Source organism: Mixophyes fleayi, chromosome 8 (assembly GCF_038048845.1).
Source record: "Mixophyes fleayi isolate aMixFle1 chromosome 8, aMixFle1.hap1, whole genome shotgun sequence".
NCBI classification, from domain to species: domain Eukaryota; kingdom Metazoa; phylum Chordata; class Amphibia; order Anura; family Limnodynastidae; genus Mixophyes; species Mixophyes fleayi.
In genome coordinates, this window is record NC_134409.1 from 67,280,330 (window position 1) to 67,297,104 (window position 16,775).

At 38.6% G+C, this 16,775-nt stretch overlaps 1 protein-coding gene across 1 annotated transcript in view; it reads left to right on the top strand.

Moving 5' to 3' along the window:
* HMCN1 (hemicentin 1) overlaps positions 1–16,775 on the top strand; it is a 295,243-nt gene that overhangs the window by 231,512 nt on the left and 46,956 nt on the right. Inside the window, exons 86-89 of the mRNA XM_075182670.1 lie at positions 3,763–3,844; positions 4,722–4,991; positions 7,713–7,883; positions 14,794–14,964. Of these exons, the coding sequence (XP_075038771.1) occupies positions 3,763–3,844; positions 4,722–4,991; positions 7,713–7,883; positions 14,794–14,964 (694 nt within the window). The remainder of the gene's footprint in view (positions 1–3,762; positions 3,845–4,721; positions 4,992–7,712; positions 7,884–14,793; positions 14,965–16,775) is intronic.

Consider the following 16,775-nt stretch of genomic DNA (forward strand, 5'->3'; position numbering starts at 1 on the left):
AAACCACAGGACTACTCACACTTCAATCAGATATCGCTCCACCAATCCACCAAACACCAACTCTCAGCAAACCACTATCCTCCAAACTCCTCTCACAAAACTCCTCTAAACCCTATCAGAGAAAAAAGTGTCAGGCCAGTGGTTTATATAGGGCTTGTGATGTCAAATCTCCTGAGTTTGAAAATAGCCAATAGTAACAGGCCAGGAGACAGGTGTAATTTTCAAAAAAACCGCCTTTACACAAAAGCGCCGTCATTTAAAGCAAAAGCGCCATGTTCTATTCAAAGCCGCCGGCGGCTTTGAGCATTACATCCCGCCGTTACATCGCCGGCGGCTTCAAATTGAAGCTGAAATGCGCCCATTAGTAAATCCGGCTGTTTGCAATGCAAACACGCCGGAAAACCGCCGCGATGCATGGCGGTTTGAAGCCGCCATGCATCACGCCTGATAGTAAATCTAGCCCTAAGGCTTTTATTGACAATTACATTAACCTTATGCAGAGTCAATATTTGCAGTGTTGACCCTTCTTTTTGAAGACCTCTGCAATTCGCCCTGGCATGCTGTCAGTCAACTTCTGGGCCACATACTGACTGAAGGCCTGCCCATTCTTGCCTAATCAATGCTTGGAGTTTGTCAAAATTTGTGGGTTTTTGTTTGCCTACCCGCCTCTTGAGGATTAACCACAAATTCTCAATGGGATTAAGGTCTGGGGAGTTTCCTGGCCATGGACCCAAAAATTTGATGTTTTAATCCCCGAGCCTTAGTTTTTACTTTGCCTTATGGCAAGGTGCTCCATCATGCTGGAAAAAGCATTGTTCATCATCAAACTGTTCTTAGATGGTTGGGTGAAGTTGCTCTTGGAGGATGTTTTGATACCATTCTTTATTCATTGCTGTGTTCTTAAGCAAAATTGTGAGTGAGCCCGCTCCATTGGCTGAAAAGCAACCCCACACATGAATGGTCTCAGGATGCTTTACTGTTGGCATGACACAGGACTCACCTTTTCTTTTCCGGACAAGCATTTTCCCAAACAATCTGAAAGGGAATTCATAAGAGAAAATGACTTTACCCCAGTCCTCAGCAGTCCAATCTCTGTACCTTTTGCAGAATATCAGTCTGTCCCTGATGTTTTTCCTGGAGTGAGGTGGCTTCTTTGCTAGCCTTCTTGACACCAGGCCATCCTACAAAATTCTTTGCCTCACTGTGCGTGCAGATGCCCTCACACCTGCCCGCTGCCATTCCTGAGCAATCTGTGCACTGGTGGAGCCCAATCCCACAGCTTAATCAACTTTAGAAGACGGTCCTGGCGCTTGCTGGACGTTCTTAGGTGCCGTGAAGCCTTCCTCACAACTACTGAACCTCGCTCCTTGAAGTTCATAATGATCCGATAAATGGTTGATTTTGGTGCAATCTTACTAGCAGCATTATCCTTGCCTGTGAGCCCTTTTTGTGCAAAGCAATGATAACTGTGTGTGTTTCCTTGCAGGTAACCATGGTTAACAATGATTTGAAGCACCACCCTTCTTTTAAAGCTTCCAGTCTGTTATTCTAACTCAATCAGCATGATTGTTCCCCAGCCTTATCCTCGTCAACACTCTCACCTGTGTTAATGAGAGAATCACTGACCTGATGTCAGCTGGTCATTTTATGGCCTTGCTGAAATGCAGTGGAAATGTTATTTATGGGATAAAGTTCATTGTCATGGCAAAGAGGGACTTTGAAATTAATTGCAATTCATCCGATCACTCTTCATGACATTCTGGAGTATATGCAAATTGGCATTATAAAAACTGAGGCAGCAGACTTTGTGAAAAATAATATTTGTGTCCTTCTCTAAACTTTTGGCCATGACTGTATGCAAAGAGATGGTTATCCTGTATACTTTTCACATGCATTTTTGGCACTGTAAATGCATGAAATTTGATAAAGAATAGTACCAATAATAGGTCATTATGCAATTTTTATTGTTAAACATTCTCAAAGTGCTATGTAAACATATAGGGCCAAATGCAACTTGCACGCAACTGCAATATATTCCTATTTAGAGGAGACTGTCTATAATTAGGCATGGTAAAAACAAAGGTGTAACTTAGGGATAGCTATGTACTAAGACAACTGTTTAGTCCAATACAAAATATACAAACATTAACTTCAAAGAAAACGCCTTCATATTTCATATTTTGGGAAATCAGTGTGCCACTCCGTACTCAGGGGCAAGAACCACACAAGGGTTGTGAAGCATAGATGCCAACTATACAGGGAAACAACTGTAGCCACATGTCTTTAAGAATGGGATCTGATATTGTTGTAATTCCATCATATTGGGTATTTCAATGTGCAGGAGGTTATGACTGGTTTATTGAAGGGGGATTTGTGTCTCTGGGATATATCTGAGGAAAGTTAAGAAAGGTGAAAACTTTTGGAATATTTTTGAGCAAACCATAGTTGATACCCAGGGGACATTTCCCCCTACAATAGCATCTACACTGCCCCTCTGAATGCCATCTCATTTGAGTTGGCTTAAAAAGCCTGTGTGTGAAGGGGCAAGGGGCCAGCTCTTGGGGTTCAATCTAATTAAAGGACTTTCATTCTCTTCTGCCTGCCCCAGGCATACAGACTATTATACATAAATGTATGCTCTGTACATTTGCATTTATAACTGTTATGCATTTATTATTTGTATGTCAATTGTTATGCTTGTTTTTATATCCAAGTGCCCTGTACCTTTGTATATTACATCTAAAAATGTAATAAGTCTTGTCCTCGATACTCTAACAAATCCATTAGCCTGTTAGGAAGAATATAGCTTGACCATGTTAGCCATTTGAATGCTGGTGTGTGAATTGTTAATACATTTGAAAAACAAGCCTAGGGTGTGCTTGTATGTACATTTGTGTAACAGTATCTTGAGGTGTTAAGTGTTAACCCTTTGGTTGCTGGTGTGGGCATTGCTATCTGTGTGTAACCAGAAGCATTGTGTGTCAGTGTGGGACAGGATATTCGGGTCCTATTGCTCTTATTTAGTAAGTGGTGGCAGTGTGCGAGCACTGTTTTGGGGGTGATTCAGCAAATCTATAACCTGTGTGATAGGTAAGAGAAAGATTGAGCACTTGAATTGTGTGTAACCCCATACAGTAAACACCCAAAGTCACGGAAGCTGAGAATGTGTTTGTGACACATACATGAATTTTTTAAATCAAAGACTATGCCATGTCAGTGATCACTATCAGTCTTTATTTATACCTGCCCTGTAATGGGAGCAAAAATTATGGGTGAAAACAAGCATACTTGTGACAAGCAGAGGACTTGAATTGGCCGCATCTGCATCAGAATGCCTTTACTGTACATGGCCTACGTTAGTCCACCCTCAAGTTGTAGGGAGTTGTGTTATTTGCGATGAGACATGATTGCATGCAATTGTGTTCTTTGGCATAGTGTTCATCTCTGGGCATGTGCAGAGCTATTTCATGCATGATACCCTACACAAAAGGACAGATGTCGGAACATGAATCAGACCCATGAAATGAACCCTAATTGGAGCACTACAACCATATTTTAATTCTTTACTCTCCAAGCACACAGTGTTTTAAGTACAGTCATTTTTCATTTCATAATCTCTTTCTGTCTATATTCTATTCTTGTTTGTGGCTTTGTCATTGTTGTCAGATATTGTTCTTTTCACATCAGTGTCTGCCCTTCTTACTGCTTCTCCTAAATTTAAACCTCTATCTTATGTTTTTAATAATCTCTTTTCTTGCACAGAATGAAGATGTTGGTGATTATACATGCATTGCTACAAATGATGCTGGTGTAATGGAACATACAGTGACATTGTCTCTGCAAAGTAAGCCTTCTTTTTATTGTATTTTAATTTTAATTATTACATGATACGTGAACATGAAAATATTATTGGTTACAAAGCAGCTACATGTCTTGAATCAAGTTCAGTTGTAGTTAGAAAACAAATTTACTAATAGTTTTAATTCCCATGTTATAAATTTTCATTGTTTGGTCATGAGTAGAAAGGTCAGACCTCCTGGTTAGCCATTGCACTTATTACAAGACAAAAAAACAATTGGTATCTTACAACATTATTTTAAGAAAGCAAACAGGGACTTTTGTACTTACGTTAAATCCCTTTTAAATGGGGGACACTGGAACATTGAGGGCTTAGGCAGGAGCTTGAACACACCACCACTCTATTCCCCATTGGCTGTCTAGGACCTCCGTTTTTTTTAACAAAGCCAGAAAGGACAGAATCTAGAGTATAGAGCAAGGTGAGAGGAGAAAAACAATGTTCTCCAATGAGACCAAAACTCCTAACAAGGATAACAGGGAAAAATAATAAAGAAGAACAGAAAGAAGAACAAAGAGGATAGAGGGATGGTGTCCAGTGTCACTGATTGGATTCAGATAAAAGGATTTAACTTAGTACAAAAATCCCATTTTCTCATTTATCCTAATGGGGGTGACCAGAACACTAAGTACATCCCAAAACTGTCCCTAAGTGAGGGTACACTCAGAAGTTGCAGTGCGCAGCTCCATAGTTCCAATACAGGCATCTTTGGATGGAAAATTATTGAATCTGTAGAACTTATGAAGGTATTGAAGACCAGGTGGTGGCTGCACAACAAAGGTAATAAAAAAGGGAACAGAATAGGTTAAGTTGACTTTATCATAATAATCCAATATTACTTATTGTGCCTTCATTTTATCCACAGAACCACCTATTATAACAGTTCATCCAATTGACACTACAGTGAATGCTGGCGCAACTGTGGTTCTAAATTGTCAGGCAGAAGGAGAACCTAAGCCTGATATTACTTGGTCCCGTCTGAGTCATCCCATCACTGGGGAAAAACGTCTCACAATATTATCAAACAACTCTCTGCAACTTGTTGCAGCTAGTAAAGAAGACACTTCAGTGTATGAATGCAGAGCTACAAATATCATGGGGTCAGCTGCTGTCAAAGCTTCTTTCACTGTGCAAGGTATTTTGTAGTATTGTCTTAAAGAATAAAATGGCAAGCCAAATAAATAATATACAAGCGAGATAACATTCAGCAAGAACAGACAGCATAAGTTGTCATTTTATTGCTAATAACTGGGTGTGTTAAAATAAACCACTCAATGGGCCTGAGTCATTAAGGAGATCAAAGCAAAAAACTAGTAACTTTGCTCCCAGACAAACCATGTTGCAATGCAAGGGGTGCAAATGTGTTTATTATTTTGCACATAAAGAAAATACTGGCTGTTTTTTCATGTAACACACAAATACTTGATAGCTTTATTTTTACACTGAAATATAAAGTTGATCTAGGACATGCCCTACCCTAACCATAAATGTGTCCACCACATTTTAAATGTACCTCCCCCTCCAATGCAACATGGTTTTGCCAAGGTGCAAAGTTACTCCTTTTTTTTTGCTTTACTTACCTTAATGACTCAGGCCCAATTAGTGCAATAAAGTATTTTGGACAATGTTATCAAATATAGTACTTTAATAAATTAATATACTGGAACAATACGAGCTGTTAAATTTAAGTTTGGATTTAATTGATTAACAACAATTTAACAATTCAAGTACAAAAGATTCTAAACGTCTAGCGCTTCACTCTGGCTTGCAGCCTCTCATATGTAAATGGAATACTACCAAAAAATTCCACATATATATAACAAAAAAATACAATGTATTACATACATGAAGCGCTTCCTTGTTTGGCACTTGATATTATTCCGCACAACATGAATAGCATTCAGTTGTAGAAATCTCTATATGGAAAAATACAACCTCACATAGTGTATTACAGTATAAAACATATGGGAATTGGTATGGGATAGTTGTGCAATCATATAAGGATCCACCATCCAGACACCGTGTTGACCCCGTAGTATCGCCCCCCAATGGTTGGAACTTGCAAGATGTAGCTCCAATATGCGCAAAACAATGTAATGATAGGATGGCTTCCTTATCCCACCAGACTCGATATCTATTCATCAATATCACTTCCGCTTCTCTCCTCACCAAGCATGGAGATATATATAAAAGAAAAGAACAATCTAGTGTTTTACCCTTTATTAAAAACAATTCCAGCAATAAAATAGAGTAACTATACCGGAAGACGGATGTCAAAATGCGTGTCAAACAGCATGTAATCAAAAACTGAAGCCCCTCTCACGAGCTTAGCAAATCACGCTGCTGTCAATTTCCCCGACAAGTCCTCTGCATAAAACCAACGCGTTTCAACTTCACACTGAAGTCTTTATCAAGGTATAGTATCCAGTTCCAGTTCCAGTATAGTGATACCGTGAGAGACGCGGATCATAATATTCTTTTACAGTTGATCCCACGATGGATGGGAATAGCTCCATATATGTGGAAAGAAAAAACAGCACCGTTAACAATGGACAATTTGGGTCCCGAAGTCTCTCACATAGTTGTATATTTCTACTATTTAGTTAGCTCCGTTATATGTTTTTATTATGATTGTACTAAACTATGATACAATATGGAGATGATGTGATCATGTTTGTATATATTTTTGCGCTTACATTCAGCGCTTTGTATTACATGCTTTAATATATATATATATATAAGATGTATCACTATACCGTATTTTTTATAAGAAGAGACATTCATGTTTAACTAAGTTTAGACGCTAATGCCTTTTGCTTAGACAGTATACAATTGTATTAGAAAGTACTTATATATGTCAGTGTCCTTTTAAATTGCCTCAACCTCGATATGGATTGAGGACTTCCGTATGAAGTCTTTTACCAAGCCTCGTTTGGAGAAAGAGGGCGGAGACTATACATCAGACGGAGGAATATAAAAGGAACCTAATGGAACTGGATACTATACCTTGATAAAGACTTCAGTGTGAAGTTGAAACGCGTTGGTTTTATGCAGAGGACTTGTCGGGGAGATTGACAGCAGCGTGATTTGCTAAGCTCGTGAGAGGGACTTCCGTTTGTGATTACATGCTGTTTGACACGCTGTTTGACATCCGTCTTCCGGTATAGTTCCTCTATTTTATTGCTGGAATTGTTTTTAATAAAGGGTAAAACACTAGATTGTTCTTTTCTTTTATATATATCTCCATGCTTGGTGAGGAGAGAAGCGGAAGTGATATTGATGAATAGATATCGAGTCTGGTGGGATAAGGAAGCCATCCTTTGATTACATTGTTTTGCGCATATTGGAGCTACATCTTGTAAGTTCAAACCCTTGGGGGGCGATACTACGGGGTCAACACGGTGTCTGGATGGTGGATCCTTATATGATTGCACAACTATCCCATACCAATTCCCATATGTTTTATACTGTAATACACTATGTGAGGTTGTATTTTTCCATATAGAGATTTCTACAACTGAATGCTATTCATGTTGTGCGGAATAATATCAAGTGCCAAACAAGGAAGCGCTTCATGTATGTAATACATTGTATTTTTTTGTTAACAATTTAACAATACCCATGTTTTGTAGTGTATGCTGTTCTGCATCTCTCTAAACCAAATATTTCCCCTTTTTTAGAAACTTTTATTACTAATTCCTACAAGTAATGCACAAGAATTGTATCACTAAATTGCTTTATATATGTATAAAAGATGTATACATTTTTCTGCCAATAATTCCCCACCTAAGTACAAATAAGAAAGATGAATAAAAAAATCTGCAATGAATATTTCATGCAATTAACTGTGTTCCAGTACACGGTGGCTTTTCTGAGTGGCTGCCATGGCAATCCTGTAGTGTGACTTGTGGCCAAGGAGTTCAGAAACGCATGCGACTATGTGACAACCCTGCCCCAGCAAATGGTGGTCTGTATTGCCAAGGAGAAGAGTCAGAAACCAGAATGTGTCAGAATAAACATTGCCCAGGTATTTTTTCTTTAACAGATTATACATTTACCTTATGTAAAAACTCACAAAGTACACTTACTCATATTCAGTGGTCGAAGTGGAGTTTAGGAGTGGTGGTATGGAAAATGTAAGGGGAATCTAACCCGTGTATCAGTCCACTTTGACCACTGATCTTATTATAAAGGGAGTTACCTTTGTGCCACTAAGAAAGAGTAGAAATATTCAACTTAATAAACAAAAATAAAAGAAAATATTACAAATATACTGCAGAACAATCGTACTCATCACAACAATTTACATTTCTTCATTTACTATTTTTGAATTTGGCCTTTCAACAATCTCTGCTTACTTGTACTGTATAATTTATGCTAAAACACCCCTTGGTGTCATCTTACTAAAGATGATCTTGCTGGGCCTGACTTGGGAGGAAACGCTCAACATTTCCAATCATGGTTAGCTGAGATCTTGTCACTACAAAAAAATAAGACTAAAAATAATGTGGAGCTTCTTCTAAAAATAGCTTAAATGTCCTTACTCAGAAAACATCTGCATGCAATTTATTATGTAAAAATTAAAACAATTAGAGATGCACAAATTGATTTGGAAAAATGTAAGTATATCTAGAGTTTAGTGATTTGCAGCCTCCAAACTAATTTGCAATATTCACGATGAAAGTAGTCCCAGCAAAAAGAACCAACAAGGATGCAGGGATTAATCTCAAGAATTTATATTTTAATATCTTCCCCTTCATTCATTCCTTCTTTGTTTACTATTTCAGTGTACAGTACATGGGTGAAAGAGAAGCATTGTACTACTAGCATTGACCAGTGATGGGCAACCTGATACACTTTGGGGGCCACATGGTGCGGCCCTATAACCTTCAAAAGGACCTCACATTACCCTTAATTTCAGTAATAAGTTAAAACAATACATTTAATTAAAGAAAGATACACAAATCTGTAATAATATACCAGCAGGCATTTTAAAGAAGTGTTACACACTATAACAAAGCTGACAATAAAACAGGAAGGAGCTGGGTGTCGCAGGTAAAGGCTTGGAGGGCCGTCTATTGCCCATCACTGACTTACTGTCTGGGTTACAATAATGGGGCTTATACAGAGTTTTTGGTCGTAAATTACTAAAATAAATGCACAGAAAAATAGCATATTTCCACCCATTTGCAGAGGATTACGACATATCATCATCTGTTTGCACCTGCCCTCCACTGCCTAGCAGGCATATATGTGTATTTCTGTAATCTGCTTGAGCTGCTTTTGCATAAATGCCTTTACTGTACTCAGCCTATGTCAGAATGCACCTTTCCTCCCCTGTCCCGCCTCTCCTGGTGCAGACTGGAATAAGTATCTGAATCTTGCAAGTCTGCAGAGGCACGTTTGTCTGCGCCCATATTCTGGGAATGTGTAGAGCGATTTCATGCAAGATACACTCTGCATACTAGCATACTCATCACTCTGCAGCAACACAAAAGGGTAACATTGTATAAAACAGTGCAATTCAGGGAAGTGTGCCGGTACTTATATTATTGTTTTTTTATTATATAGAAATATATTTTCAATCTCTATAGCACATTTAAAAAAAAATATTAAACAAGATAAAAGTTTCTAAATGACTTCAATGACATACAGAAATCTATGAGCAATGTTACTTTAGATCTTTTGTAAATGATGCCAGAAGCAACAACCCTGCTACACCTTTTTACACTTCTTAAAATTACAATTGAATTAAACAAAGTTTACATGTCTGTCACCCTTGTTGTCTGTGCAGCCTACACCTCCTTTGTACCAGGCAATAAGGGCACCAAGATAATAGGTAAAAGTAGTCTCCAAAGAACTGGGTAACATTCTTGAAAATAATAAAAATAAGGATGTTGGATAATAGGTTATTCCAGACCATGTTGCTTTTGTCAGTAAATTTATGGCACTGGTACCCCTTGCACTCCTAGGCAAAATGTAATATCTGCTACCTAGTCGATTTTGTGCATAATATAATATAAGCTTGCTCAGGCACGGTGGAGACAAGACAAAAGCCTGCATTTCTTCACTTATCTTCTATTATTGTAAGAACCTATCAGATTCACAACAGTAATCGTCTACATAGGATTTCCAGCCTCACAAGAACCTTACATGTGTGGACGTTTTGTCTGGTTTTGCAAAACCACTTCTTAGCTAGATATCAGGAGTGCTGAAATGTTGACAATAGCGAAAAACTAATGTTTACGCATCAGCATTGTTGGTGCATAACATCGACCTTTGCTGAGAAGGCTAAAGTGGAGTGTGTGTTGGGAATGATGAGTTAGCATCCTCAGCTGCTATTTCTTTCCTGAAACACCAGGCCAAGGAACAGAGAAATTAAAGGGGTTTAATAGAGATATTTTATAACTGGCAGAGAATTCATTGGGCAATTGAACCGGTCCCATCCTCTTATCACATATCAGATATGTAGTTTATATAGGGATACAGTAACAAAACTATATTATAGTAACAAAATAATTCTTGGGCAAACAACAAAATGTCATTGTGGTTACACATTTTCCCAGAATGATTATCACTTTTCCAGTTACAAATTCTTAGCAAGAAATGAGGAACTGTTTACACAGATAAAGCTATAAGCGTTGAACTTTAAAAACTTCCAAAACTACACAATTTCTTAGTCATTTATGATAGAGATGCTCAGGCTCGATTTTCCGAAAACCGAACTCCCCCAAACATCGCCAATCCGAGCCGGCTCAGTACTTTCCTGCTTCCTCGGATCTGAAACGAGGCAAAATGTCATTGTTGCATCATTGGATATCCCGGGTTTTGGATTCCATAAGTACCTCCCACTTCAGGAGATCCAGAGCCACTGCTCACACAGAAATGGGTAGCAGTGTTCTTGTCACTCTCCATTCTCCAGTGAACTTGCTCAGTGCCATTGTTCACACAGAAACAGGGGTAGCAGTGTTCATATCCCTCTCCAGTTTCCAGTGCCATTGCTCACACAGAAACAGGAGGGGTAGCAGTGTTCTTGTCACTTGACAAAAATTGGCTGGAAATTAATGTTATTGGGGTTAATAATAACGTAGGAACAAAAAAAGAGCCAAATTATGTGATTTTAGCATTTTTAGCAATTAAAAACAGGTCTAAAACCAAAATCAAAATACGTGAGGGGGGTTTTGACAAAACCAAATCAAAACCGGAACACGAAGTTAATACAGATCCAAAACCAAAACCGAAACACGGGGGTCAGTGGACATCCCTAGTTTATGTCCCCAAAATATGGATCTACGGGTCTTTGCTTCTTCACTGGTCATTACCCATACCAACGTAACAGTAGTATCTCCTGTAGCCATTCTTGTTATTACAGCTTATGCCAATGTAACGGGGCGGATGGGTGGCACCCCTAAAGTAGTGTTAGGAAGGATTCTACAGGCCCGGTGGCATGGTAGAGAGGTGAAAGTCTCACCAGTAGTATTGGAATTAAACAAGAAACACAGGGCCAAAACTGCATAAACTTGTGGGTTTATTCTTTTTGCTTGTGGCTTAAGGCTTTACCACAGCAGCAGATAAGTAGCGGTCGTGAAGTAATACCAGAATACCATCAATATGCAATGTTATTCAACATTACAAAATAAATAATATTTTAGTTTAACAATATACAAACATAAATCAACACAACACACAGGTCATAAAATAAATATATCCTACTTTAAATTTAGGCACTTTGCTTCAATTAAATGGATTTCACTGGATAGATACTTTAGAAGACAACTGATTGCTATGAATTAATTAGACCAGTACACTAAATGCTGTGGCAGCAGATAATATAGACCAATCAATCGCAATACTTTTAGTGCAATTATACAGACCATACTTATCACACAGAAATCAGTAGAGATACAACAAGGAGTAATCCAGCTGGTTCAGGTTAGATGCTTTAGAAGAAATTACTGTAGACTAGGGTCACTATATGATATACAAAACCCAAGGGGGTAAATTATAAGCCACAGGTTTAAGCAAAGTTCAGCTGACAAATGAAGCTTATTTACTTGTACAAGGTTAAATCAGTAATCAACTTGATGCATGTGTGACTCCTGAGCTCCATAAACAACAGCAATTTTTCACAATGATTTCCAATGATCATAAGTTTTAATAACTCTGTTTGAAGTCTGACATAAATAACTTGAACATAGCAAAGCAAAAGAAACTTATCTGTCAACATATGAGACCTGCTGACATCTCATGGGCAGTGGCAGGTTAGGTCTTCTCCTATACTGCAAATGTGCTTCTTTTTGGGCTGGCTGCAGAACAACAATTTAGCCATAGCATTCAGTGGCTCTTTGTGGGACTATCTTACATTAGCTTAGCCAGCATTCACACACATCACTTCTCACACTAGCCCCTCCCTTTTAACCCAAGAACCTCCTGGAACTTTCTAGTTCATTCATTGTAGTTTGCCCATCCCAAAATGGCAGACGCAATTTGCATTTAACTTCCCAGATTCACTCTGGGGAACTGTAGTTGTCTGAATGAGTGCATACAGTAATATAGCTGTGATTTGCAGGGTATTACACCAACATCCATTGAATAGTCCACCAAAAAATCAAGTTTGTTCACAACTTATCTTTCCCAACAAGCTAAGTTAAATCAAAAGTGTGTTATTGCTTTTCTCCTGTCCTCATGCCAAATTCCACTCATTCAACTCACTCTACCCACCTTTACCTGCACTCCCTAATCCACCCTTAATTCATTCTCTCCAGTAACTGAAGACGAAGTCTCTGCACTCATCTTATCATCTCACCCTACAACCTGTCCACTTGACCCTATTCCCTCCCAACATGTCTGCTCCCTCTCCTCCACTGAATGCCCACCTCTAACTCACCTCTACAACCTGTCTCTCTCCATTGGCACATTTCCATCTTCCTTTAGACATGCGCTTATCTCACCTATTCTAAAGAAACCATGTTTCAATCCAGCCTCTATCTCCAACTACCGCCCTATTTCTCACCTTTCCATTGCTTCCAAACTACTTGAGCAATTAGTGTACAAATGCCTACCTCACTTTCTCTCCTCTCATTCCATTCTTGACTCTCTGCCATCAGGCTTTCACTGACACTACTCTCACAAAAATGAACAATAATCTAAGGGTAGTTTCTCCATACTCCTTCTCCTGGACCTCTCTGCTGCTTTTGATACTGTTGACCACCCACTTTTAATACACAACCTTCACTCCATTGGCCTTCGTGACACAGTTCTTTCGTGGTTCACTTTCTACATATCGAACCTTTAGTGTTTCTACCTCTGGCACATCTTCCCCTCCACTCCCACTATCTGTTGGGGTCCCACAAGCATCTGTTTTTGGCCCTTTACTTTTTTCATTGTACACCTCTTCTCTTGGGGCACTAATTCGCTCATTCGGCCTCCAATACCACCTCTATGCTGATGTCACCCAAATCTTTATCTCTTCCCCTGACCTCTCTCCTTCTGTACTATCTCATCTAACCAACTGTCTTTCTGCTATCTCCACATGGATGTCCCAATGCTACCTAAAGCTCAACATGACCAAAACAGAGCTTATAATCTTCCTTCCTGCCAGAGTCACCACCTGCCCTCAAATCTTCGTCACTATCAATAACAGCACAATTTCCTCAGTCACCCAAGCCCACTGTCTTGGTGTCACACTTGACTCCACCCTCTGCTTTATTCCTCATATCCAGACTCTCTGCTAGTCTTGTTGACTCCACCTTAAAAACATTGCCAGAATACCCCATTTTCTTACTCAACATGCTACCAAAACACTTATCCATTCTTTCATCATCTCCCGTCTTGACTATTGCAACCTTCCTGATACCCATATATCCGCACTGTAATCCATCCTAAATCCTTCTGCAAGACCGATCTTCCTCTTCCACCGCTCCACATCTGCTGCACCACTTTCCAAATCCCTACACTGGCTCCCTGTGTCCTCCATAATAAAATTTAAATTACTCACCCTTACCTACAGAGCCCTCTACAACACTACCCCTGCATACATTTCAAATCTCATTTCAAAATAATCTCCCTCCCGCCCTCTTAGAGTTACTTCTGACCTGTGCCTTGTCTCATCTCTGGTAACCACCTCTCACTCCCGCCTACAAGACTTTTCCCGTGCTGCTCCCCACTTATGGAATTCCCTATCACACTCAATCAGACTTTACCACAGCCTTCAAATCGTTAGATGCTCTTTGAAAACCCATGTCTTTTTTAGAGGTGAACTTATCCTCGATAACACTATTTACACTAATGCTACCTCACAACTATCCCAGTCTTCACTCTGAGACACATTTACTCCTCTTGTTTCACTTGTGCCCTCTTCCACTTAGAATGTAAACTCTCTAGTGAGCAGGGTCCTTCATACCCTTTGTTTTCATGTCTGCATTTTTTTATTTCTCTTTTGTCTACCTTGTATGTCCCTGTTTTATGTATGTACTGTTTTCCCTACTGTACGGCACTGTGGAGCACTGTGGCGCCTTACAAATCTATGATGATGATAATAATAATAATAATAATAATAATAATAATAACAATAACACTTACCATATATGAGATATTAGTCTGGATATCACAACAGAATAACTGCAATGCTTGCCAGCTATACACAACGGGTTTTCACTTCTACAGGAGTTTGCACAATGCCACAACAGTGAAATTAAGTTAGATGGCACTGGTGGCATTTCATTTCTCAGTAAATTCTTTGCTAGGTGTTTGCTCAACAATCTGTGAAGAATGATGTTAATATTCTGCATAGATAATTCTGTAAGTGACATGCAGCATGGTGCAATATAATCTAATGGCTTGCATAGTTCAGGGACAGAAGAAAACCCTGATCCAAATGCCTAGTTACTTGCACTAACCATAAAGTATCAGAATAATGTTTTTTCATTTTTGTATAGTCGATGGAAGTTGGTCAGAATGGAGCCTATGGGAAGAGTGTTCTAAAACATGTGGAAATGGTAAAAGGATGAGAATAAGAAGTTGTAATGATCCCCCAGCCCAAGGAGGTGGGAAATCATGTGTGGGAAAAACTGTTGATATCACAGTTTGCAATCCAAAACCTTGTCCAGGTATGTACTATATAGATATACAGACTACATGTAAAAATGTTTCCTATCTAACCATTGGTTGTCATCCTCTTTAGGAGCTAACAAAATAATTTTATTGTTATATATAATAAAAGACATTCTGACATTCTCGCTGTCATTCTTTTTCACAGAGGAAAAAAGTTCTGGTCATACAAAGTAAGGTTAAAAGTTTACTATTATTCATTGCTAGTAAGGCACATTCTCCACCCCACCAACCACATAACACATAGTCAACATTGTCAACTAAATGTAGCTCAAAATAATAAACCTTTTCCAAGACTTACAGTTGGATCATACCAGTTATGATTATTGTTTTGTTTTATATACAGTATCTCTGTATTCTCACTTTGGATTGTTTGTAACTCATGTTGTTGTTGAAAATAAAGAGTTAAAAAAAAAATAAATAATAAACCTTTTTTCAAAATAATCAATGAGAGCACATCCAGAAATAAGCAATTTTCGTAAAGACATTTTTTTCTTTAAGTTTGAAACTTGATTTTAAATTATTTAAGTGTCCTTTTGAATGTAAGCACTCACGGACAAGGTCCTCTCTACCTATTGTCTCAGGGGTAGAGAGGACCTTGAGACAATCTACTCTTCCTCATATGTCCTCAACAAGTCTTTTGCTACATTCTCGCACTCATCTGTGCTACTTATGTGTTACTTCTTCATGCAGGGCTGCCAGCAGCAATTTTGTGATTTTGATTACTGTATTAGTTATGTCTTATCTGTGTTTGCATGGTCAATTGCTACTGAATCTGTGGTGCCTTATAATTAAATAAATAATAACAATAATAGCTTACCAATCGTTATAGGTAATACAAAAAAAAAGAGATGTGCTGGGCAAACAATTGAGGAACAACATTGTCATGTACTGGACAATCATTTTTTCTGCTACAACCTGACATATCTTAGGGCATTGGGTCCTCCCTCTCCAGGACCCAGATGATGAGAGAAATATTCTTTGAGCACCAAATGATTTCTTGTGTATATATAATAAAAATGAAATGGTATGTTTACTTGAGGATCTAGTGGGGTACTCTGCAGAAAGACAGGGACCTGGCATTGTTAGGCTGCCTCTTCTTTGCTCTGGGAAGGCTCTGGTGAGCTTGGGAAGAGCATTGATTCCTACAAGAAGTGAAGGACTGCAGCAGATCACACTGGTAGTATGTTTGGATGGGAGATTTAAAGATTATATCTCCCAGCTCCGAATATGCGTCATCAGTGCACAGAAAGCTCTTGCAAAAGAGAGTCCTTTTAATAATAAATAGTTATAAAGCTCCTTCCTTGAGAAGACAATTTAGCAAATTTTTAATATTGTAGTAATGCAGTTTTGTAATAGGTTAATGGAATATTTTCCTCCCTAACATGATACCAGGAATCATTATTTCCCTTAAACACACCACTGTAAAGCAGATTTTTACATTACAATGATGAAAACATCAACTGATAAAGCCAAGTTACATTCACGATGTTCTGACCGGCAGCTCATGTAGACCCATTGACTAATTGATCCACTTACTTTGGATTGGTATTTTCCCGAATGTGCAGCTTTTACACATTTATAATAATAAATTTTCATTTAAGGCAATGTCCCAAACGCGCCCCATTCTGGACTGCGGACAATTATCAGCAGAATATGATACATGTATCAAATTGAATATATGACAAGTATCATCCAGAATACCTCTAAATCATTTAATAAAATGTGGGCGCCATGGGCCACATACTTCCACATTCAAATTCATTTGTTACATGACTCTTCAACATCGCTTCATCTGGAACCTTCCCTT